The sequence below is a fragment of the Nipponia nippon genome, unplaced genomic scaffold (assembly GCF_047370975.1).
Source record: "Nipponia nippon isolate SJK-2023a ecotype South Korea unplaced genomic scaffold, ASM4737097v1 scaffold_1, whole genome shotgun sequence".
Lineage (NCBI taxonomy): Eukaryota > Metazoa > Chordata > Aves > Pelecaniformes > Threskiornithidae > Nipponia > Nipponia nippon.
Window position 1 is genome coordinate 139,884,898 of NW_028262290.1, and position 23,763 is coordinate 139,908,660.

The following is a 23,763-nucleotide window of genomic DNA, read 5'->3' on the forward strand; positions in this document are numbered from 1 at the left end:
CGCGGGAGGCTGGCGGGGCGCTGCCCGGCGCCTGGGCCCACGCCGCCGGCGGCAGCGCTGGCAGGCGGCGGCGGCCGGGCTGCCGAGGTGTGACCGCCCGGTGAGGGGCGGCATCCCAAACGTGGCGTGTGAGGCGCCTGGCCGAGCCGCCGTGTGCCAGAAACGGGGGGGGGATATATATAAAAAAACTACGAAACGGGCGCGGTGTAAAAGTGCGCCTTAAAATAACAGAGCGGGGCGGGAGACTGCTTCCCGAGCCGGCACCACGGCTGTTTGTTTGTGTTGGCTTTCTGCCGGGGATGCCGGAGCCGGCCCTCCCCACCCCTGACAGGTACCCGAGAGCAGCGGTCCCGCCGCGGGGAAGGGAGGGAGGCGGCAGGGAAGGCGGGCGGGGGGGGGGGGGGGGGGCGGCGGCGTGGGGCCCCCGGCAGCGGGCCCTGCCCACCCCGCCGCGCCCCGGGGCGCGGGCGGCGGCCGACGCCGGGCTCCCCGCGCCCTGAGGGGGCCCGGCGCCCCCGCAGGCCCCCGGCGGGGAGTGGAGGGGTGAGGGGGTGCTCGGCAGCGCCGCGCCGCCGGCCCTCACAGGGTTAAGGTCTCGCCCGGCGCCCCGCCGCCCGCCCGCCCTCGCCTTCCCGCCACCGGCCGCCGCCGGGCCGCCGCGCCGCCTCACCTCGGTGTCGTTATTCAGGTTCCACAGATCCAGGCGCCCCATCCCGTCCACGCAGGCGAAGAGCGCGGGATGCACTGGCGACCACATGACATCGTAGACATAGTCGGCATTGTCTTCAAAGGAGTAGAGCGGCTTGTTGTGCTGTAAAGCAGAGAGAAGCATGAAGACTTCGTGGCGCTAGTGCTGCCTGGGGCTGTCTGGCGAGTCTAATTAAAAACTTTGCACATTTACAAAGTGTCATAAAACTTCCCCAGATGAAAGGTCCTCGCGAAGGGTGGGACCGCGCTTTAATGGGGCAACAACTGTCCGGTGGGATAAATGAGATGCCCGGCCGGAGGGGTGTGGGACGCGCGGGTGACGGGGCGGGGGGAGCGCCCGCCGCCTCTCCCGCTCCGGCCGGCACCCCGGCGGCGGGGGGTGGTGGGTGTGCGGGGCGTGCGGCGGGCGCGGAGGCAGGCAGGCAGGCAGGCAGGCAGGCACCGCCGAGCCAGCCGCGCTTGCGGTGGCACCCGGTCAGGACCGTGGAACCGGCGGCAGCGGCGCGGCGCCCTCCGCCGCCCTCCGCGCACCGCGGGCGGCGCCTGCCACCTAGCGGCGGGCGGGGCCCGCGCCCGCAGCCCGGCCGGCCCCGCGTGCCGCCTGAGGGCCCGGCGTCCCGCCGCCGTGCCCGGCCGGGAGGGAAGGCCGCCGCCTCCGGCAGGCGGGAAGTCGGAGGGAAGTTAGGAAGTGCAGCAGGAATAACGTGTAATTGTCCGTCATGAATTATTCATCGCATCTGGCTTGTCTAATTTCTGCATAATGGCTTCGCTAATCCCCGATCAATTAATGGAAAATGAAATTTGAATGATAATGAAAACTCCAGAGATGAAAGAAATTAAGCATTCTCAGGGCTTGTGACAGAAATCTCAACAATGGGGCTTCTCCGAGGGGCTCCCCCCCTCCCCCGGCAGCTGCCTGCGGCGGCCCTGCCGCCTCCCGGGCGGGGGCCAGCGCGGCGCGGGGGGGGGGCAGTGCCCGCGGCCCCCCCCGGCCCCTCGCCAGGGCGGCTGCGGGAGGCGGCGCGGCGCGCAGGGCGCCCGTGCAGGTTGAGCTCTGTCCGTAGCAGATCTCGGCCGGGTCCCTCTCGAGTGCGTCCCCCTTCATTTTACGAAGGAAACAATACCGGGAGCGCCGGCAGCGCCTCGCGTCGCCGTGCATTGTTTTTCGGAAAAGCGGAGCGACCCATCGCAATTATTACCGCTTTTCTTGCCTATGTTATTCATTTGGAACGATAAAGCGACCTGCTTAATCCCCCCGGTTTTGCTCCCGGTCCTCTCGCGCTGCGTGGTGCTTCGCGCCGCGTCGGGGCTGCGGGCGCCGCGGCCCAGCACGTGGAGGGGTGCGCGTGCGCACGCCTCTCTCTGTGCTGCCATATTTGTGAGCCTTCCCATGGCGCGCTGCTGTTGCAGTGCCGTACTGCAAATCGTGTAGATATACTTCTGCTCACCTCGGGTGTTACGAAAAACTATAAAAAGCATCCAGAGATTTAATTACACAACTTTGTCCTCTGAAAAAAATACTGACGGTACAAAGGGGTCAGGTTCTATAGGCCAGTTTTTCCTCTACTTGAATGGATGAAAGACACTTTGAATGATTACAGGATCAGGTCCCAAGTTTTCATAACCAGCCTGATGGTTTTGGTGTGTTTCCTAAGAATAGAAAACATTTTCTTTTGTGTGACAATAAAATGAAATTAGGGCTTGAGCTTATTACCTCAAATTTATATAACATTTTTATTTCTTTTCCAAAGCTGGAGTTTTGCAAAGGAAAAGGAAAAAAATCACAAGAATATTTTCTTACCTAAACAAGGTCTCGTTCTCCAAACATATGTATCTGCTTAGTATATTATCAGTACCAGTGGAGTTACTTACACGTGTTAATGGAATTACTTACATGCCTGTGCTAAAGCCTTTGCAGGGTTGAGGGCCTAAGCTTGTGAAGAGGCGGAGGTATTTAATAGGAGATTTCAAAGTGAGTCTCTTCAGCTGTTAGCCGGGAAATAGTATTTAGAGAGGACCATACAGATCCACTATGCCTATATCTGCCGTATTGTGCATTTATTCTCACTGAAAACATCTAATTTAGGTTCAAATACATCAACCATCTAAATGCTGGAAAAACGGGCATGAACACAATAGTACACCGAAGGGAAAGGAAATCTGGTCAACTGCTAGGTGGCTGGTATTTTTCTTATTGATGGGAAATGTGCTGCACATATAGCACTTTAACAATGTCATGGGAGAAGTAACAAAATTCCACGGAAGTAAGAGGACTGTCAATCAATCCAGGGCAAATTTCAGTCAGCATTTCTTTTTTGTCAACATATCAAAACTTGTTTTGATTTTATTTGGAGTGTGACCCTTTTATGCTCTTTTTAGTTCTGCCGGTTTATTTTCCAGTTCATGCCTAAAGACCAAAGCATTAGAAGGAAAGGTCAGGAGATGTGGTTCTAGTCTGTATCTTGCTGTTCACATGCTGTACAATCTCTGGCAAATAGCTTTAGCGGATGTGCCTCAGTTTCTCTGTGAGTGAAACAAAAACACTTTCGGAGCGCTGGTATTTGAGGTGAAAAGCACGGCAGATACGTAGTGCGTCTTGCCTGTACCGTAACAGTGGAAATATTCAGTCAGATAGGAAGTCAGAGGGAAAATCTGGACAGGAATAATACGGCTTTTGAGAAAGATCTCAGACATGCAAGGAATGACACGCAAACGAATGGAGATGAATAGGGAGCAGAGCCCTGTAAGGAAACAAGAAATTGCAGCCATGTGAGCAGCCCAAGCAAAAGGCAAGGTCAGCTGCAGCGTGGCTGGGGAAACGGGGAGAAATCATTCGGCACCACCAGGCAGTGGTAGTGGAGCTGAGCCTTCACAGTGCCCCCAGTATCTCTGCCCTCCCAGCTTGACTAGCCTGCAGTGGAAAAATAAAGTATTTCCCATGCTATGTCTTGTTGTCTTGCACCGTTTAACTAGAGAACATAACAACTGCATCAGGTCAGGCTGGAGGTCCCTCTTGCTTAGCATCCTGTCCTCAGTAGTAAGAGCGAGTGACCTTTCTTAAAAGCTGGCATTTCATCCTGGTCTGGTGTTGCCCACTGAGAGCAGTTATGTTGATTTCATTGTGAAGACTCGATTTGTAAGGTTAAGTGTGTGTATAAGTGCTTGCAGGACTTCCTTACTGTAAGCCTGTTAACTAAGGGCCCAAGCCTGCAGATTCTTTCAATGTAAGGATTTATGAGTAAGGACCAATACCGACCACTTTTAGAAAATGTTGAAATGTGGAACCATGTAAAGGTCACTTTAAAGCAGTTTTAAATTACCAAAACTTCAGACTTACACAATCTATAACTAACATATGGCTATTATTATAAAACAACTGAAATTTAAACTTGATGAGCTTTCATTCTTAAATATCAACCCACTCTGTTATTCAATAGAACAGAAGAAATAGTTTAAAGCGGTATCTTCAGACAAACTTGGGCCAAATCTACTTATTACTGTGAAAGAGAGTTTGGAGTGGAAATGTGGCCCTACTGAATCGATGGAGTTTTGCCATTGATTTCAATAGGATAGGATTTGAGCATTTAGTGGAAGAAGTGAAAAAGCCAATTCCAAGACACGAGGTTTTGTCTCATTTACTTAAGCATGTCGTCAAAACCTATTGTTCATCCTCAGTGTTTGTATACGGGCGTTGTTGAAAAGAACAATGCAGAGTGAACATTTTAAATACATGGGAGCTGTCTAGGAATTAGCACTTGTCTATGAAATAAGAAACTCACCTAAATAAATACTACGTATTTATATAAAAGAGGTCTTTTTTTCCACGTATAAATTTGACCAATGCATTCCACTTCATATTTGCATAGAAGAATTTTCTTTAATCCAGGAGGCGCCACACATAAAGTAGCTAATTATCCATATAAAGGAATGTATACATATCCACAGGTTTTAACTAGCATCTGACTTCTGAAAAGCCATGGAAAAAGCTATTGGCTTTGCCTGTTTCATGAAAGGAGCGTTTTACACATTGGCACAATTTCTGTGGGTGTCAGCTCCACCTAAAGGTCCTTCCCTAGACTGTACCTCCAGCAGTACAGATGTGTGGTGGCACCTCATACTCTGTTGTCTCCCCTTCTTTCTTTCTACTCCATTGTCTTCCGTTCTAAAGACTCACGCTGTATTAACAACAGCCATGAGTGTTGTGCCGTATTGTAAGTTGATTCAAGCTAATTTGATTTTTCCAGGTGTGCAGCAAAGATGACAGATTCATTAGTCCTTGGCATAGGAACTTTCCGAAGAAGGTGATGTGTTTGTTTAGGCCCAAGCTCCGGCTCTCGGGCACTTGGAAAGAGCAGAGCCAGAGCGGTCCTGAGCAGAGTGGCTGCTCTTGTGTCTGGCCCTTGAAGAAACCAGGGAATAGAGGGCTGAAGCTAGATGGTCCCTTCCAACCCAAATCATTCTATGGTTCTATGAATTTGGCCCCTGTGGGACCAAATATTGTATAAATAGCCTTTATTCATTAAGAACAAAAAAGCCTTACAAAATGGTGTCTCTTACATCTCTTCTGGCATAGGTAACACATAGGGAAGCGAAACTCTGCTGTCTTTATTTAAAGACATTATCACACTGACCAGAGGGATGCAAAAGAAACCGGGATAGGGCACAGCTTGTGGGACTTCCACTCAGCTTAGGATCTCAGCTCTTTCACTGTTTCGTAGACCCTAGCTGCTAGGCCCAGTCTTCTCCACCTTGAGAGAGACATCTTACTACTTTGCTGAATCCAGGCTCGCTTTTCCTTTCTGACCCTGCCCGTTAGCCAGGCCAACCCAAAAGATGCAGACAGTATAAGCAGAAACTAAAAGCTGCTGGGAATTTTGAGGCAAATACTCCTCAAATCAGCTTTACCCTGCTTTTGACCTTTAATCCTTCAACAGTCTCCTTCCTGAGTCACCAAATGTTAGCTGGTTGGGGTTACTTGTGCATACCTCTTCTGGTGGGGAGTAAGTCCTCTGCTGTGTATAAGGCTCTACTACTTGTGTAAGCCTTCACATTCTCCATTTGTATGGAGTCAAAGAGGCCCTGGTTTTTATTCAGACTGATTGATCTCCATGGGAATCTTGCCAGTTCTGGACTGCCATGTCTCTCCCAAATCTGTTTTCTAATAGTTATGATAATTTAGGATAATCCAATAGCTCCTGCTTTAATATTATACTTGTGGGACTTGACTTAGTTCAGATTATGCTAGCTTTTAAAAGCTGCAGCAATCCCAGGAACTGTTACGAGATGCCATAAATCAGAGGCGCTAGTTACAGGTACATCCCTGATGGCTCAGCAAAGCCTGTCTGCATTGTCCCCGAAGGGTATCATTATCCCACAGACCCCGATACTATACAACTCACAACTTGCAGTCTGCTCCACCTTTTCCAGGACTAGCCAGACCTTCAAGGATGGCAATGGCAAAAGCAAAAGGAGGATGTTTATGGTCTTCAGCTTTAGCCACCCAATGTCACTGGCTAACTGAGGTGTCCTAAATTGAGTTACGTGAGTCATAGCTCCTTTACCTGTCTTTAAATTTCTCCTGGCAGTCAGATCCAGTGCTGAATCACACATGAGCCTCTGGGGCTCAATGGACATTTCACTGGGCTATGACCCATGTACATGTTGTGTCATCTCACTGTCAGGTGATTATTAGGTCACTGAATCAAGTCTAAACTGGATTTTTGGACAAGGGAACAGGCTTCACTTTCAAATTCAGTAGCAACAGAGGGAGAGAAATGAGCATGGATACGATCCCTACACTCACAGCCCTGTTTTATTTAAGTACTGTAGTGTTACTACGCTGATTGGTTTTTGGCATCCTAAAAGTTGCAGACAGTCAAGGCAGAAAACTTCACTTTTAGAAATGATTGTTCTTGCAGAGATGCTGAAACTGTTGCCTCTTAATTGCCAATAATAAAAGAAAGTCCAATATTTTTGCATAAACATGTGGGAATTATTATGGATGGAGGAGGGGACAAGGGTGAGACCGAAAGGAAAGGGGCTATGAGAGCAGACCAAGTCTGGAGATAACATGATGATTACATTTTTGTGGTTTTCTTCAAAGTCAAAGTGTCACGGGTGAGCATACAAGAAGGAAGCAAAGGAAAAAAGGTTTGATGATTGGCACAGGCGGTTTTAATGAGAACCGATCTTAATGTCTAATACTGTGGCATGGAGAAAAAAAATAAAAGAACTTGGGAAGTCAGACATCACCCGACTTTCAGAAAGTCAGACAGCAGAGCTTTCGGGGTTTGTGGAGATAGTCTGGAAGCTATACTGACAGGTAAACTGCTAATGTGGTTAATCCTCCTTAACTGTTTTAAGTCCTCTGCAGAGATGCGACACCTTCAGGCTGTGCTGCTAGACTTCACTTCTTCGCTTTGGTCTTCCAGCTCTTCTACCCTGCCTTTCCACTTACTCAATGGAAAAAGACCTTTTTATTTTCTGAAGGAAAAAAAAGCAGAAAGTATGGCATTCCTCCTCACCACTGCAGATTAGCTGAGGAACTATTTTCAGTGAGTTTGATATAAATGTGTATTACTTGATGTTTAATATAAATTTAAATGAATTAATGATATCTGCTTGCCATGGGTGAACTTTACAAACATTAGAAGGTATATAAGGCCTTGAAACTCTACAAAACAGGCTTAAGACAGATTTTATGAAGACGCTAATATGCAGAGTGGGTTATAGTTGAGGCACCAGGGAGGACAGTGTTCCCCAGCTCACTTTTCTCCCCAGTTCCTCCTGGTCAGGCTGGTGTATGCTTGTTTCTTCATTTTAGATCATCCAGTTTCATTCCCACGCTGGAGCCCCTCTTACTCCACACTTGGGAGAGTCATGCCTACAGGTTTCCACTGCTTGAGGTTTAATACCTTCTGCTCCACTCACCCACATCAAGCTGGATGCAGTGTGGATGGCAACAGTGGAGAAGCCTGTACAGGTATTTGCCATTTGTTCTGTGTTTCCTCAGACTGCTGACTTCATCGCTAAATGTTAATCAAGTTTTCCACCTTTTATTTAAAACATGCTTTAAGCAAGCCAGCACTTCTTCCTATCCTACTAACTATGCATTTCAGTCACGAGATTTCTTTAGAAATACTATAATTTTCTTTTGGAATTTCTACCTGCTTCTAAAGATGGCTCAATTTCTTCTTTTAAGAAGCTCAAAACACTATAGAAGCTGTTATTGTCCCTGCCTAGCGAACTGATTCACAGTTTCTGTAGCTCATACTCCTGCCTTTATATTACTATATTCCTGGATTTTTTTCAGAGAAGCACTTGGGGGACTTGCTGAGAAATACGAGCCATGTACGGTTTTGCTAGACTGATGGAAGAATCACCAAATCCTGGTCAGAGGAAACACTGAAGACAGAGTGAAATACTGAAGAAGGGCAGATTTGGTCTTCTACCTCCACTTGTCACTCCGTTTATATCCCACATAGGTGGGATCAGGAAGCAGAGCTGGAAAGTGAGTGGGATGCTTTGGGAGAAGCTGGATCACTATGCTAGTGCTCTCCCATCATGCAGGAGAGGCAGCAGCACGCACTTACGTCCTGAGCCTACTCCTGTTGGATTCAATGGGACTGGTCTCCCTGCTTTGGGCCTCAGGTTCTTAAAGAGAGGTAAATTAGCTCAAATTGTGAGGCAAGGAGGGGAGCGGGATAATGTAGCTGTGGTTTCAGGGGGTTGTTTCCCACCCCTGTGACTCTGACAGGAGCATTCAGTATGAGGCCCCTGAAAATTCAATTTTTCTTTTTAATGGAAAATGCTGCTTCATCATGGCCTGGCATTGCATGTGGACTCGGCGAATTATCAGGCTTTCAAGCGACTCTGCTGCTGCCGTTCCAGCTGCCAGGAAGTGCAGGCAGGAGCATGGAGAACATTGCCGGATGGCTGACACGGCCTGATGTTACAGCACTGTCTGCTGAACAGTCGAGATTAGTATTTGTAGCTGCTGCCACCAGGATGCCCGCAAAGCTTTCATGGGTCAGCAAGCAATGATTTTGAGGCTAATTATTATTGAAGAGAACTCCATCTTGTAGGATTTTGAATACAGTTCCTTTTTTTTACTGATAACAAAAGTCCCTCACATAGCAGAGAAAGGATGGCTGCATGAAGCAGGTGGGAGAAAATTTCCATTAGGGAAGAAGTCCTGGGCTTTATATATTGATAATTTTCCTGAAATGTTTCGCTATTACATGTGAGCCCAATCCTCCAGCGTAATTCTGCAACAGAACAGTCAGTGGGAGCTTTGCATTTTGATTTCAGGGGAAAAAGGAATCATGACTTTGTTTTGTACAGATTATATGAGCTCCTGAAATCCAGTTCTGCTTTCCATGTGCAAATAAAGCTTTCACTGGCTACAGCTGGATTTATGTTAGGGTTTTCTGAAACAGAGTTTAGCCCACTGAGTTTTTCAGAACAGCCTTGATATTTTAGATGACTCTTTTATTTTTATGTGTGTGTGTGCCATTCTTCACGAAGCATTTCACAAAGCAGCAGCACGGTTCGCGTGAGTAACTGAAGTATGTTGGCCAGCTGAAGAATATTTTCCTATCACTTTTCAAATATGGCTACACCAAAAACCAAAATCATGAGAAACATTTCATGTGAAGAACTTGGGGCTGATTTCAAGCCACCTGACTTCACTTTGGTTTTGCTCTTTAAAATTACCTAGAAAATACCATAATCTTCTTTTTTGTACAGCTGGATGAGAGCCAGACCTCTGGCTCCAGAGGTAAAGGGCAAAAACTAAAAAAATCCTGTCTGAACAGGCAACTCCACCCTCTTCCCCAAGTCAGCTTGGCCTTTTGACAGAAAGTGAGCTCTGAAGCAAATTCATTCATTGCCTTGTTTTTGGACAAAACTCAAAATTCTGAACTCACACCACAGAAAGACCGTTTCCATGAAATCCAGCAAGCTATTTTATCACCCTTTGTCTCTTCCTATAATCAGATAAAATTAGCATTTGGACAGTGGTTAATCAGATTAATCATTTTAATTGCTTTTATCAAAGAGAAAAGCCTGCCCTGGAAATGCAGTGTTGTCAAAGGAAGGTGATTGCCTTATGAGCAGAGTCAAGAAGGAGCTCCCCGTGGTGATGCAGCAGCAGGGGGGACCGTTCTAGCCAGGTATCCAAAATAAGAGGGGTTAAATCATCCCCTGAGCTAGACGTTTGAGCCTCACCAAAATCAATGGGAGGGAGGGATTAGTAAAGGAATCCACAGAGAGAGGAAAATAGGGAGAACTGTCTGTATTCAGTCCACCTACTCCCAAAATAGACTAAAGTTTTGGTCTCCCTCACAGTACATTGTTTCTTTTCTTCTCTTTTTGTCTTGATGTTATTTCTTATGCCTCCCTAAACTCTCTGGGCCCTTTTGCGATCACCCACCATGGCACTAGAGACAGATGCAGATTGCATCCAGATTCGGTGGGGTGGTAGGTGCAGAAAGACAGAGGTCCTGACACCCCTATAATTTGATTTAGCATCTGGTCAGAGCACACCCTGGCTTTTTTCTGCTTGTATCTTAGCTCTTCTGGCTGCAGAATCAAGGTATGGCTCTGTGTGTGTGTGGTGTGGGATAAAGAGGCTGATTCCCTCCTGGTAGTGGTTTGGGAGAAGCCAGAATAAGAAGACAGACCCAGGAGCTCAGAAGTGCTGCCACGTCTGCCAGTTTAGATACGACCCGAGGCTGTCCAGATGCAAGAAAGCCATCAAAAGCTACAACAACTGATTATCTGCCAGGCTTGGGCTCCTGTATAGTCAGTGGTGGGAAATAATGGTGGTACCTCCAAGAGATGCCTAATATATGCATTGCAATTACTTCTTTCCAGTGGCTGCATAAGAAACCAAGGTATGGAAGCCCTAAATAATAAAGGATCCAGGAGGATCCAGCTTCATCCGCAGTAAGAGTCATCTACAATGCCTCATGTGCTAATGTGAGAAGACTGAAAATGGCCCGAAGGATTTAGGAAAGCTTAGAAAATAACACTGAGAATAAACAAGTTCAAGACTGAAAGTAGCGATACTTTCTAAATTTCATTAAGTCCAGGTCTCATCTACACTTAAGTGTATGCAAGATAAGGTACATGAGTAACCTCTGCATTTCACCAGTCCATTTCGCTGTCAGAGACCAATCTGATCCTGTTACAAACTGGAGAAGTAGAACTGGCCCCAAGTGGACAAAACTGGTTTTCATCAGGAAGCGTCAGCACATTCAAATCAAAGCTTTGCTCTGAGAAGATCCTACTTTCAGTGAAACCAGAGCTGTTCATAAGCACAAGATACAGCTCGGGGCAAAATGGCAAGATCATCACAGCACTTCCTCCCCTTAGGGAAGACACATGCTCCAGTCCTACTCAGGCAGACCTTGGCAGCGTGGCTTGGTGCCCAAACCATTGGCTTACAGGATACTCTCGTGGCGCTCCTACACTCTTCATAAATAACTAACTGCATATTCACTGGAATAGGAACATACGGCAAGGGAATGCTATATACCATTAACCGCTAACACCAGTGTCGCTCATCTGTGATCCACTCTAACCACCTGCCACGGGAGTTCACTAAATCAAGTCATTGACTCCAGCTTTTCCAATTACAGTTAAAACAATTTTCATGAGGAAGAACTCACCGAGTTGTTGTAATAGTTCACGAAGTTTACTGTCCTTTTATCATGACTACGTGATTGACTACGTTTCTATGTGGATCTTTAACTTCAGGCAATGCTATCTGTAACACAAGAGGCTCTCACCCACTTAACGTGATTGAAATTATATTAGAAAAAATCTGAGCCAGTAACCAGGTATCTTGATACATGGTATTTGTAATGTAAAAAATAGTGACTTCTTAATCTTAAAAAAAGTGACAACCTGACCCTGTTATTTTAGTAAACTTTAAAAATTGCCCATTTGTGAGTGCGTTGTTTTCTTGGTGACTAATCCACACAATCATGTAATCCTCTGCTTCATTCTGCTACACCATTTTCCATCACAGTAAGTTTTGTCTATCAAGTTGATCCTATCGGATCCTATCAGCCAGGCTTTTGGGGAAGGGGATTGGGGGGGTAGAGGTACCTGTCTTTAGCAACACCACCACCACCGCATGCTTCTTTGCATTGTTCTAGTGATAGGCTTCAGTTTGACCTCTGAGGAGACAGTGTTCAACCTCTAGACCAAATTAAAACCAGTGGAGTTTGAAGTTATTTACTGATATGAAGGTATGAAAGTGCAAAGTAAAATAATTTACTCCAAGAGTCAGGAGAACTGGGTCATACCACGATAATCAGCAAACAGATGGGCATGAGATATTGAAGGTACAGAAATGTACGTGAAGGCACATAGCACAGAAATGTGAATTTTTGCTGTTTAAAATGGGATTTCTCAAAAAGCACAACAGACTGCAGACTGGAACAACACAGGACACTAGAAGAGAAGAGCAGCATGTGAAGAGCATAAGAAAGGGAAGACAAAGGAGAGGGACTAGGAAGGAGCTACCATTGATGCACATGCTAGTAAGGCAAAACTGAGCACGGGCACAAAAGTAGGTCGCCTGTCACTGAAGGCACACATTCTCCGGCTCAATTAGTCCTTGCTAATGGTTATGTGGTGGTCCTACTACCAGTCTGCTCACCTCTATCCCTCCTTCTCGTTATGGCACTCACCACCATTACTTATACATTAGGCAAAGATGGAGATAAGCATGGATGGGGATACAGCAACACTGTTACGGTTATTCCAGTCTCTCTTCTAGTCAACTCCCCACCTGAGCATGACTTAGGCATAGATGCAAAAGGAGAAAAACAGTCATTAGCACCTCCCCTCAGTGGAAGGATAAGAGATAAAGGAGACCTGAAGGATAAAAGAGCTAACAAAACCCAGCTCTCTATCCAGACCTTTAACTCCCTCAGCAGCAAACAAGCCATCTTCTAGGCTTTAGCTGAAACTAGCTTATGTTTTGCTACGCTTTAACAATTCCAAGCTAGCTCCTGTCCCTTGACACAATATCTAAAAATTCGCACTCCAAACAGCAATTGCTGTAATAATAACAATACTTACATTTCATTATTTAACCTCATGCTATTTGTTCATGAGGATTAGTGCTTAATTAATTAACAACACTTAGCAGTTCCACTTAGTGCTTTACCTCTTCAAAGCATCGTACAGACAATAGCTAATTAAGGGCAGAGCTCCGCAGACACTTCACATCAGGACTTCCCTTCCACAGCTCTGCATCCAAGACTTGCTCACATGGTGTAGCATGAATTCAAGTTGAAAGCCCTATTGACTTCATCAGCAACCAGGTAATGCCCCGGCTATCAAGTGACTATCTCTGCAAATTCCTTTTCTTTTCCTCTTGCTTCTGGTTGCTTACTATTCATCCATGGATCTAATTATTGGCTAATGTGATGGGTGATAATGTGAACCTTGTATTAGTGTTATCTACAAAACCGTCATTCTTCCGTTAGTGAAAACCTTATTCTCAGTCACCTGGTTGAACTGCCTTTGGATAGAAAATGTGTTAACCACAAAAACAGATTATAAAATGTCAAGCCAGAGTTTTTAAGGGAGATGATGCTTTCAATCCATCAGTCAAATGCCTGCTATGAAAGTGCCTTTCTTGTAAGCACCCCAGGGTGCTGCACAACATCAATAGACAATACAAACACAGAGGTTTTATGGTTCACTTTACAATTGGACATCGACTCTGAACCTGTGAAACAGAAAGGAATTGAATTTCATGACCAAAGAGGATAATGTGCACAGGATTAAGTAGACAATGCTGGTAGAAGCAGGAAAGCAATATGGCATTGGGTGCTGATAAAAAGATTAAATTTACAAATAAGAAGCCAAAGGAATAAAACAATTCTGAGTAAACTCTCATAAACCAGCAGTAGCACGCAATGTTTCATATCAATCCACTGTTTTTTTCAGAGATTCAAACATGCTGATGGGCTTATTCAAAGCCCACTGATTGACCAGGCCCTGACTATGGGAACTGAACAAAGAGAGCCCTAAATATGTAATAGCTCCAGCCAAGAGAATTATCTGCACGGTATGGAAAGAAACTTCTGCCGAAGTCAAACTGGAAGAAAACATTCATCACAGTTCAAGAACTTGTCTAATGTCTCAGAGGATGTCTTCCCAGGGCAGTGGCTGGCAGTGCTCAAACCTGCTCGAGAAGAAAGCAAGTGATCCAATACAGCAACGCAGCTTCCAGCTCCGAGTGGTGCTGTAGTGTGTCTCGTGCACGTCACAGCTCACATCAGCTAGGTCAAACAGCTTTCTCAGGAAGCCCCTCTTCCCAGATGAGCCACAGCTTGATAGATATTAGAAATTTAAATGGTTTGGTTCTTTGAAAACTGACTGTATTGAACAGAATCTGACCTAATTGTTCTGGCACTGAATTCTTCCACAAGGATAGCTGTATACTGCTAACTGCAGTGTCTTTGTGCCCAAAACATGCTGCGGTAGTGTTACTGCTAACTTCTAAAATCCCAGGAGTCTAAAATAAAAAACAGGCCTTATTATCCCTTAACATAATTTCATTTAAGCTGCAGATGGATGAGACTCTTATTGCCATATTCAACCTCAAGCTGACAGTCAGATACTCATCCTAGACTTTTCTGGACATGTATGTTTGGAATTCAGTACCTGCCTTTCATCTTCCCCCCAGTTCCCACAAGTTCTTTTCCCCTTACTCAGCTTCAGCTTCAACCCTCCAACATTCCCTTGCCACCAGTTATCACTGTCCAGGATTCCCTTATCTCAGACACCGAACAGCCCAGCCAGCCCCAACCAGCTAACACCTATCACTTGGTTATCCTGCAGCCCTTTCTAACGTTTACGATCTAGGACCCATCCCAGACCCATTCCAGCCGGCCCATGACCCCTCCCCTGGGCCCCTTCTGCACTGGTTAAGGCTGGGTCCACTGATGTGTATGATTACATGTGAATTAGGTAAATCGTGCACCTTTCTTATAACGAGTTTCCTAAAATGCAGTGCTCAAGACAAAACCGTCAGCTGTGGTCACTGTTGATCAGGAAAAGATTCCTGTTAATTAGCATGCACATGGGATCAGGCCATTAACAAATGCATTGTGAAGCTACTGTGGAAGCTGGTTCTAGTTATTATCTAGGTAACTGTGCTTCTGTTTCCAGCACAAGGCTGTAACATGAGCCCTTCTGATCACTTTTGTATTTACATTTGCTGTGCATCTGTCCTAGCATCTCCAAGCCCTGATGTCTTGGAGGAACACACGCTGAGACGCTTCCTGACTGGGGTCAGCTTCCAGTACTGGAACTCGGCCGGGTGCAGCTCAAGATGTGAACCAGACGCAGGCATAAAAACACGGTTAAGACAAAAGCCTGGCATTTGGAAGGCAGTTCTCAACTCTGCGGTATGACAAAAATAACTGTTTAGATGGCTTATATAATTAGGATCTTACCTCTCATTCTCCTGTTTTACTCAGCCTGTACAATGAAACAGGTTGATCTGTTTAGTCTGTCCCACAGTGTTCACTCATGCTGTCATTACCCTATATTCATACAGTTCTATGGGGTGTTGGGGTTTCAAAGCTTCACGGGACTGTGTATTCGTTTCTGCTGTTGATAGTGCTGTCCCCGTAAGAGGTCACGGGGACACGGCCACAGAGTAGTCAGCAACAGATCCATGGTGGTCATGAATGTAAATTCCAGCATGTATTTCCTCCCTGCTTCCAGCCATCAGTGTCTAATGTCGTTGGGAGAATTTATACTTTTTGGCTATCACAGCCTCCTACAGCAATGAATTTCAGGAGCGATATTGATTGCATTAAGTTGTATGTGTGCCTCCCCTGTTGCTTCATCAGAAGAAAGTGTTCCTGCTGCTGCATCACCATGGTGCATAGTATTAGCCTTGCAATTTAGCCTGCACAGGGAGTGCTGGATGGATTGTTTTATGACTTGCAGTACAAGACATCCTAATCTCCTTGCCTAGTGAAATTGCTTAGCACTGGGGTTAATACTGAAGTGCAGGCCAGCTGAAGCTACCTTTAAAGGGCAGGGTACGCTCCAGGGCGAACGTGGTTGACACAGTTACACTAGGTATATATTTTACTTACAATTTTATTACTATGCCTATTCTAAGCACAGCCTTTCAATTAATTGACTCTTAGGACTTGATACAGACAATATGGAAATATTTCTGACAATGCCATTTTCACAAGTAACATTACCCATCCCACCCCAGCTCAGATTTCTCACCTTTGTGGTCCACAACTTGACTGTCCAGTCAAATGATGATGTGACAAAGAGATGGGAAAAGTCAATTGGACCCACTGCCATGTGACAATTGATTCCGGTGACAGGTCCTTGGTGGCCTTCAAAAATTTCACCAATGCCAGCTTTACTGCAGGAACAAGAGACATTTGGATTCAGAGAGTGATTTAGCTTCTGGTGATTTAACATCATCTTTCTTTACTCTTAGGTTCCTGTTTCCTTTTAAAGTCCCATTTAATCTGTAAATCTCCCTCCTTTCAGTAAGGCTTTTGCCTGCAGAGGTTTACTGCTGTGGGCACAATTAATGCTCGGGATCTAGCACAGGGAGACTTTCTCTTACTTCTGAAGACTTGCCTTACTCACTTTTACATACGCTGTCTACTACTGTAGCTTGAAATAACATTTATGTATAATTATAAAATAATTCTAAATTATAATTATACTATAGCTTATGCCTCTGAGTAAGCCATTATCACAAGGGATAACCATTAAAATAAAAATGCAAATATGTTAATGACTTATCATGAGCAATTCTTTTTCTCTTAAGTACCTAAAATAACTTTCCACAGCAGTCCATCAAGTCACTAGGAAGCAAATCCTTTTTCACAAAAAGTGAAGGAACTGTTCCTGTGATCAGGTGTCATACAGTCATTACTTTGAACAAGAGGAGATGTGCATTTCATCAGCCTGGGGCTAGAATAGCTATTAGGAAGGAAAAATACAACGCTGTGTAAGAGAGAATGTGCGCAGCTTTCTTCTTCCTGGAAGCAAATGATGCCAGATCGGTTGTCAGTGCTGTCTCACAGTGTATACAGAAAGGGGAATCATGAAATTACTCTTTTAGTTATATTATAGACAAATTGCCAATGGAAGAAAATACGTTAAAAATAGCCACAGCTCTGACAAGGCTGTCAGCCCTGCGCCAGTGTGACTAGAGCGTACCCAAAGAGATGAGGAGCTGCACTGGAGGAAATTGGTCCCTCATGTTGCTAGCGTGGTGTCCCCTCACCTCTCCTGCCGACCCTGGCAATGTGGCCTCACTTGGGCTCCCCTGCCAGACCTCGCAGCGGGTGCTGGGGCAGCGGCTGAGTTCTGCAGTGCCTCTGCAGGGCTGGGTACAAAGCACACCTCTTATTTTATCCCCATCTGTCTGCCATGTAGTCAGCGGGATAAGGGGAGTTCTGGAGCACTGAAAACACCTTGTGTATCATCTGCTGTGCTTTGACACACCTTTTTCCAGAATAACATAGGGCTCTCCACTGGGCTGGGCTGAAGGACACAGGAGCCTCTGGAAATAAAACGGGGATGCTAGCAAAAGGCTCTAGGAAAGACAGGCAGGAGCAGAAAAGGAGTGTGTTTGTCGATGGTCAGCAGAAGGTTTGCTAAAAAGGTGGGCTAACAAGAGGATCTGGCACCTTCCTCCTCTTGTGAGGAACAAACCAGGCATGTCTGAAAGATCAGAAGTGAGAAATGCCCTTGGGCATGCTTCATTCATCCTAGTAGCCTAAGACTAATTCAAACCATCAGCCACCACACAGCCTATCAGTATAATGCCTAAACAGACACGATTTTGCAATACTGTCAGCAGTCAGGCTAAAATAAAAATACTTTAAAATAAAAATTATATTGAACAAAATATATGTAAAACAGTACTTATACAACATTAGGAATGTGTAATAGAAGCCTTACAATCTTAAACCAGTGTATCAATGTCTATTTGGTCAACAGAAACACAGAATATGATAAAATGTGAATTCAGAGAATATTGCGAACTATTGAAGTGTGGGGGTAAGCTTTAAATTTATCAGTGAAAAAAGTTTGTTCTTTCCAAAAGTCTTTCAGGCATCCCAGGGGATGAAACTACTACCAGAAGCTGACAGAGCACACTAGCATCATGCAGATTTACAGCGTGCAAAATAAGGAATTTTCAGTATTAAACTACAGCCTGGGTTATGCGAGGAAGGGATACGACCACCGTGTGTGAGAGAGCACAGGGTAGCAATCCTGGGAGCGGGTCAGCCAGAGCTTGCATACCCACATGGCACAGTGTGGCTATGTCCGCGTTAGCAAATAAACCAGGCGGCAGCCCAGACTGAGGGCAAATGGTGTGGCCTGGCTCCTGGCTGTATAACAAAACCGTCTCGTCCTCCTGGAGAGGGTGGGCATGTCCAAACTGCCCCCCGAGAGCGGGGACAGGCAGGGCTCAGTCTCTAGCCTGGCTGGGCAGAGGCAGCCAGCAGTGCTGTGCGGGAATACTCGGCGCTGGGCGGCCATGCATTGGGATATGCATGCTCTCTTTCTCACATGCACGTGTGCCCATGATGGCTCTTCCCTGATATACACCTGTGGAGACTGAAGATGGAGCTGAGGATGGTGAAAAATAAAGCAGATATTACCATCTCTTATGAGTGATTTAGGCCTGATTATCCTGCAACAATACTGTTTCCTAGGGCCTGATTCGACCTGCCCAGACATAGATACCTACATCTCAGCTAGCTGTCTAGACCTCTGTCTCACCTCACGGATGAGAAAGAGGCATTTCTGAGGTCCCAGTCATCTCTTCTTCAGGCAGATGTCTGAAAAAAGTAAAGGAAATCAAACCCGAGGAGCAGTCGTTGCTCCCCACCAACAACGCAGGGAGCCTGGGGCAACCACCCCAGTATAACAGGCTGTAGCACAGATGCTCAAAGTCAGGCGACTCCTGTCCTAGCTGTGCAAAGTAGAACAGTACAGACACCACTGATCCAAGAGAAAAACCATGAAACACTCTCCACACACACTTGGCTACCTCACGCCAACACAGGTACACAAAGTTATTTAAGTACAAAATGCTGAACATCACCTTCCATGACGACAGGCTGTGTAGACTGTTCCCTCTTCACTGCCAACGACAAAGTTATTGACATCTCCGGTTGGGAAAGCCATTCCTGTAACCGCCACTGGTTTGGACTTATTGTACACCAGCTCCATGCTCTCCTACCAAAACAGGTCTTCGTTATTATTCTGCTGTCATCCTTTTGTTTGGCTGGTGTTTTTTTTTTTTTCTAATTAATTTCTAAATGTTACACAGGGTAGCAGGAGGGGAAGAAGAAATCATTTCACCCAGACACAGGACTTTAGTTTCTACATAGGACGTTGCAAGAAGATGCAGTGTCACCAACTAGAATGCACTGCTCCTGCCATCCCCGCCGCTGTCTGTCACATGCTTGAGAGAGGCTGGAAGTCACTGGTCTTTGCTACATCATCTTAAATCAGGCAGAGATGACAGGTGAGAATTTAAAATTTAATGGTGCAGAAACTAAAGATAATACCTTAATGGTTACACTTGCCAGCCCCAGGCTCTAATAAAACATGCAATACCCTTCTATTTACAGACATTTTTGAAATCAGTTGTTTGTCAGGAAACACGTGTAATATCGTGTGCACCTGAGGCATTTATCAGACTGTGACATTTGTCCCTTTGCAGAACAGAATTTAAAAGTTGGGGTCCTGTCACTACCACCATGAGCGTTGCTTTTCAGGGATTTTTTGAGGTAACCATAAACGCTCCCTCTAGACTCCACCATCAAGCAACAAACCAGCAAGCATGTTTTCTTTTTTCATTTGGTAGCTATATTTCAAAGTAGATCAGCATGCCCATTTTTGCTATTGCAAGTACAACGGGCATGAACAGTTTGTGGCCTTTGCAAGATGTGTATGCTTTGAGCAGATTTTGCACAACTTTTTGGTTGTTCAGCCTAAATGGTGTAACCCAAGAAACCACAAAGGGGCTGAATGATTTAGCAATTTTCATTTTTAGCTATTTAAGTGGGTATGTTTTTTATGTTTAAAATGTTTAAGCTGCTGTTCTTCTAGGGCCAAAGCCTGTAGCATTTTTCTCAGAAGGGCTTTTTGCTGTAGCTAAAGAAAGTGGGCATCCCTGTGAGAGGAGAGGGCTGCAAATCCATAGAGAAATACTTTCGCTTGGTTTATACTTTTCTTTGAAATGCATTTGGTTCTACTAAAAAGGTAAAAGATGACCTGGAAAATGCATTGGCAGAGCATCTGTGGACCATATATTTCTGTGAAAATCTTCTGGGGTGAGATCATCATTTAGTGTCTCTGTGGAGACATGGCCAGATACTGTGGTGGACTCTCTCCTCTCAGCACCTACACCATGGCTGTACACGAGTGCTCTGGATCTGTGTCTTCAGAAAGTTTCAGACTGACACATATCAGCAACACTCTACTCCTTCGGATTTAAAGCTATGGGATGTAGCTTGATGTCAAGTCCTGTGCCTTTCTTTTCTAGATCATCATGAGCCACGTGCCAAAATTCAGTGTAATGTGGGGTGTGTTCCCGTCCTTGTTGAAAGCCAGTTTTGGAGCAGGGAAATTCCATCTGAGTGATGAAGTACTGGAACTGAGATGTTCACAAATCTCTGCTGCAAAATTTAGTATTCCAGCAAGTGAATACATAAGGGTGGATTTATCTTCTTGATGTTTAAGTGAGAAACTGGGGAAGGGATTCAGGTGCCTAAACGTAGAGGTTCTGGGCCATTTTAGATGCTTCCACTTCTATTCCAGAAGAGTTATTGGTTTCTCATAGTCCCAGGACACAACTACCAGACCCATACTGTTGCCTTAGATGAGCATGAGCAACATGATCTAACTTTGAAGTTGGCCTCACTTTGAGTAGGGGAGTAGATGGGATGACTTCTAGAAGCCCCTTCCATCTTAAGATTTGACAATTCTGTACCCCAGGGTGGGTATCTGAAATGGTATTTCACACTGATGAAGTGTGGATGAGTTGTCCTCCAGAAGTGCCCAGTCTCTCTCTACATTGACTGTAAAGGAAACTCAAATTACTAGCTTAGACTTGACACGGACCTAAATTTTAGATGGCTAAGGTTAGGATAGAGGAGTCCCACCTCTTGTGTCAACACTGAAAAGCAAATAATTCAATAATAATTGCACGTCGATGCATGATTAATGGATGATTAATAGAATCATTAAGAGGAGTTTCTATGCAGCATTTTGAAACAAGATCAGATCCCATGATGCTTAGTAAAAATGATATTAAATTATTTTTTTCTAAGAAATTATGTATAAAAAATGAGTGATGTGTTGGAATAGAAAATTTATTACTCCAGAAGATAACACTTAAAAGATGCTTTCCATAGACCTTTTTCAGCATCAGATTCTTTGTTTAGTTGCCATTATTATAATCACTAGTGGTTTGGACAATTTTCCTGGGCTTCCTTTCATTTCTGATACAAAGGAAGGGGCGGGGGGAGACAATGGTAGCAAACATTCCAGCGGGGGGAAATTAGTTCTAAAACTTCTGATTTGCATTGTTTGTTCCTTTGGCTACTGAAGGCAGGCAGCAAAGTAAGCTTCCTGACTGTGTGCCTTGGAAACCCATAGTGCCTAGGGTGTGTTCAGCAGCAGTGCAATCTAGTCCATATTTGTTAAACAATGCTGTAGAGTAAGTACAATTTATACCACAGGCGACTTCTGTAATTACCATGCTTTAAAATGGATTATTTCATTTTCACTTGAAACTGACCTATGTATTAACGTATTACAATAATTACATGATTTGTGGTAAAGGAAATGGGTTTTGGCTCTTAGCAGAGACTGCTGGAAGCAAGCTGTACTCTTTCAAGTGCATCCATTGGTTTTAGTTTGTATAGGACGGGAGGTTTTGGCTTTTAGGAGCTATGTTCCATTAAGCAGGTATCCTGCTCTACCGAAGGTGCTTTTTTTCCCTGTATAGGTGAGGACAAACGCACCTGTGGAGTTGAAAGCATGTCCAGGCTCCAGGAGCACATTTTGCCATCCGTCGAGACGGTAATGAGGTTGTGCGCATTCTGTGTTCCAACTACATTCACACAATACACAGGATGCTGAAAACACATTAACACTGGAAATCAGAGAGCCATTCTCACATCTGCACGGACAAAGTTCTAATGTCTCATATGTTATTTTAAAGAATGATTAAGTAGCCACATAATGCCTGGAAAATACAGGACTCGGCTTTTGACAGATAGGAATTGTTTTGAGTTTTTTTAATTTAAATTTTAAGAGGTACATTATGGAGGTGGAAATGTTTTCAAAGTTTCATTTTCCTCATAATAAAACAACCCAGCTGAGTAATGCTGTGAAAATACTGAATTATGTGGATGAGATTTCACCCACAGGGGCATGTATCATTCTACTGATGGCTTTTGACACTGAAAATAACCAGCAGAAAGAGGCAAATTGTCCAAATGGAATCCAAATGAAAACTTATTCAAGAAAATAGCTGTATAAAACTTGAACTTTTCCAGAATTTGGCTTGCATGCTAAATATTTGCAAACGTATTCCAGTTGAAAAACATGAACAAGTCCATCAGCGTTCTCCAGCACTGGCCAATATACTTTTTAAAATCTGTCATTATAAATGTGGAGTGACTAAATTTAGGGTGTTACACCTGGTTCACCATAGCATAGTCATTCCATGGAGGCTAAATTCCACTTAGTATGCAATAATGAAACTTGGCCTATTCCTTTTCCAAGGAACCTGGTAACATTTTGAGCCTAAAGCGTCATCTGATATCTGATGGTGACATATGAGGGATGGTTCAGCAATCTCCAGAGTGAAAAATCAGTTAGACTGAACAATAAGATTTAATTTCCTTTGACCAGTACAAGTGATACTGCTGAATTAAGGGTAAGACATATACACAAGTCAAGCAAAGAAAAATTCTATTTCCCTGCCTCTTTTGCCAATGAATAGAAGACCTGCGTCTCGAGGAAGAAAAAATACTTTTCACTAATGCTTTCCTTATTTAAAAAAAATTAGGACCAACTTACAAGAAATCCCTATAGAGCTTCTAAGCCAACTCCATGTAGGGTTAGAAATGTAGCATTTGTCCTGCTGAAAGGAATGGCAGACTTACTTTAAACTTATTTTAAACTGCTGTAAGATCCAGCTGTAGGTCACCTATCCGGTCAGTAGGGAAAGGCAGAAATCTTCAGAGCACTGGCTAGCTCTCAGGATCGATACCTGAGCGGGCCCAGTAAATGCCCCCTCCCTAAGTGCAAAAAGGGCAGCATCTGAATGCACCGTCTGTGTGTGCACACACGGAAGACGGACTTGGCAATTGCTGCTGAAATGGTACCTTGTGCTCGGAGGCCACCTGTACACACCAGTAAGTTGCAAGGTCCATTTTGATGCTGATTTTTCTCTTTCTCTCAAGATTGTCAGGCACCTGGTTTCGCCCAAATCATCAGGTGGACCCCAATCTGTCCCTCACGTGTATCACACTATTACCCTTGTATGATGGACCTTCTTGCTGCTTAGTGGTGAGCTAATGACCCCAGTGCTAAACATGATTAGCACATACTGATGTGTGAAATAAGCATAGACCTATTTTTTCATGGGTGTTTGGCCTCTAGTAGTCCAAACAGACAGGGACAGAGTGGGTGGGAGGAACTAAAGCAAGCAGCGGAGTATCTAGAATATTTAGGAGGGAGGGAAAGAGAGAGCCATGTCTTTCCAGCAGCACCTCAGTGTGCCAGGTCTGGCTTTAATCAGGGCTACCAGCCATCAATTTCATGCACAATAAAACTCGTGGCAGAAATGAAAAGACATAAGGAAAAAGGATGAAAAAGACAACCAACTGTATGTAACAGAAAGTCTAAACAGGCTCCTTTCTTTCAAAGGGTCGCTGCCAGCTTGCTTTTATTTATTTTGGAAATGAAATCATCATGCAAAAGGGTTTTGTCTTAATT

The 23,763-nt window shown here is 44.9% G+C and overlaps 1 protein-coding gene across 7 annotated transcripts in view; it reads right to left on the reverse strand.

Annotated features, from left to right (window-relative positions):
- The window catches only part of DYNC1I1 (dynein cytoplasmic 1 intermediate chain 1), a 194,264-nt gene that overhangs the window by 25,511 nt on the left and 144,990 nt on the right, over window positions 1-23,763 (reverse strand). For all 7 annotated transcript variants that reach the window (XM_087774455.1, XM_087774501.1, XM_087774482.1 and 4 more), the window contains 4 exons: window positions 21,780-21,893; window positions 18,848-18,981; window positions 15,991-16,135; window positions 671-811 (listed from right to left, as the gene is read on the reverse strand). In XM_087774455.1, the coding sequence (XP_087630581.1) occupies window positions 671-811; window positions 15,991-16,135; window positions 18,848-18,981; window positions 21,780-21,893 (534 nt within the window). The remainder of the gene's footprint in view (window positions 1-670; window positions 812-15,990; window positions 16,136-18,847; window positions 18,982-21,779; window positions 21,894-23,763) is intronic.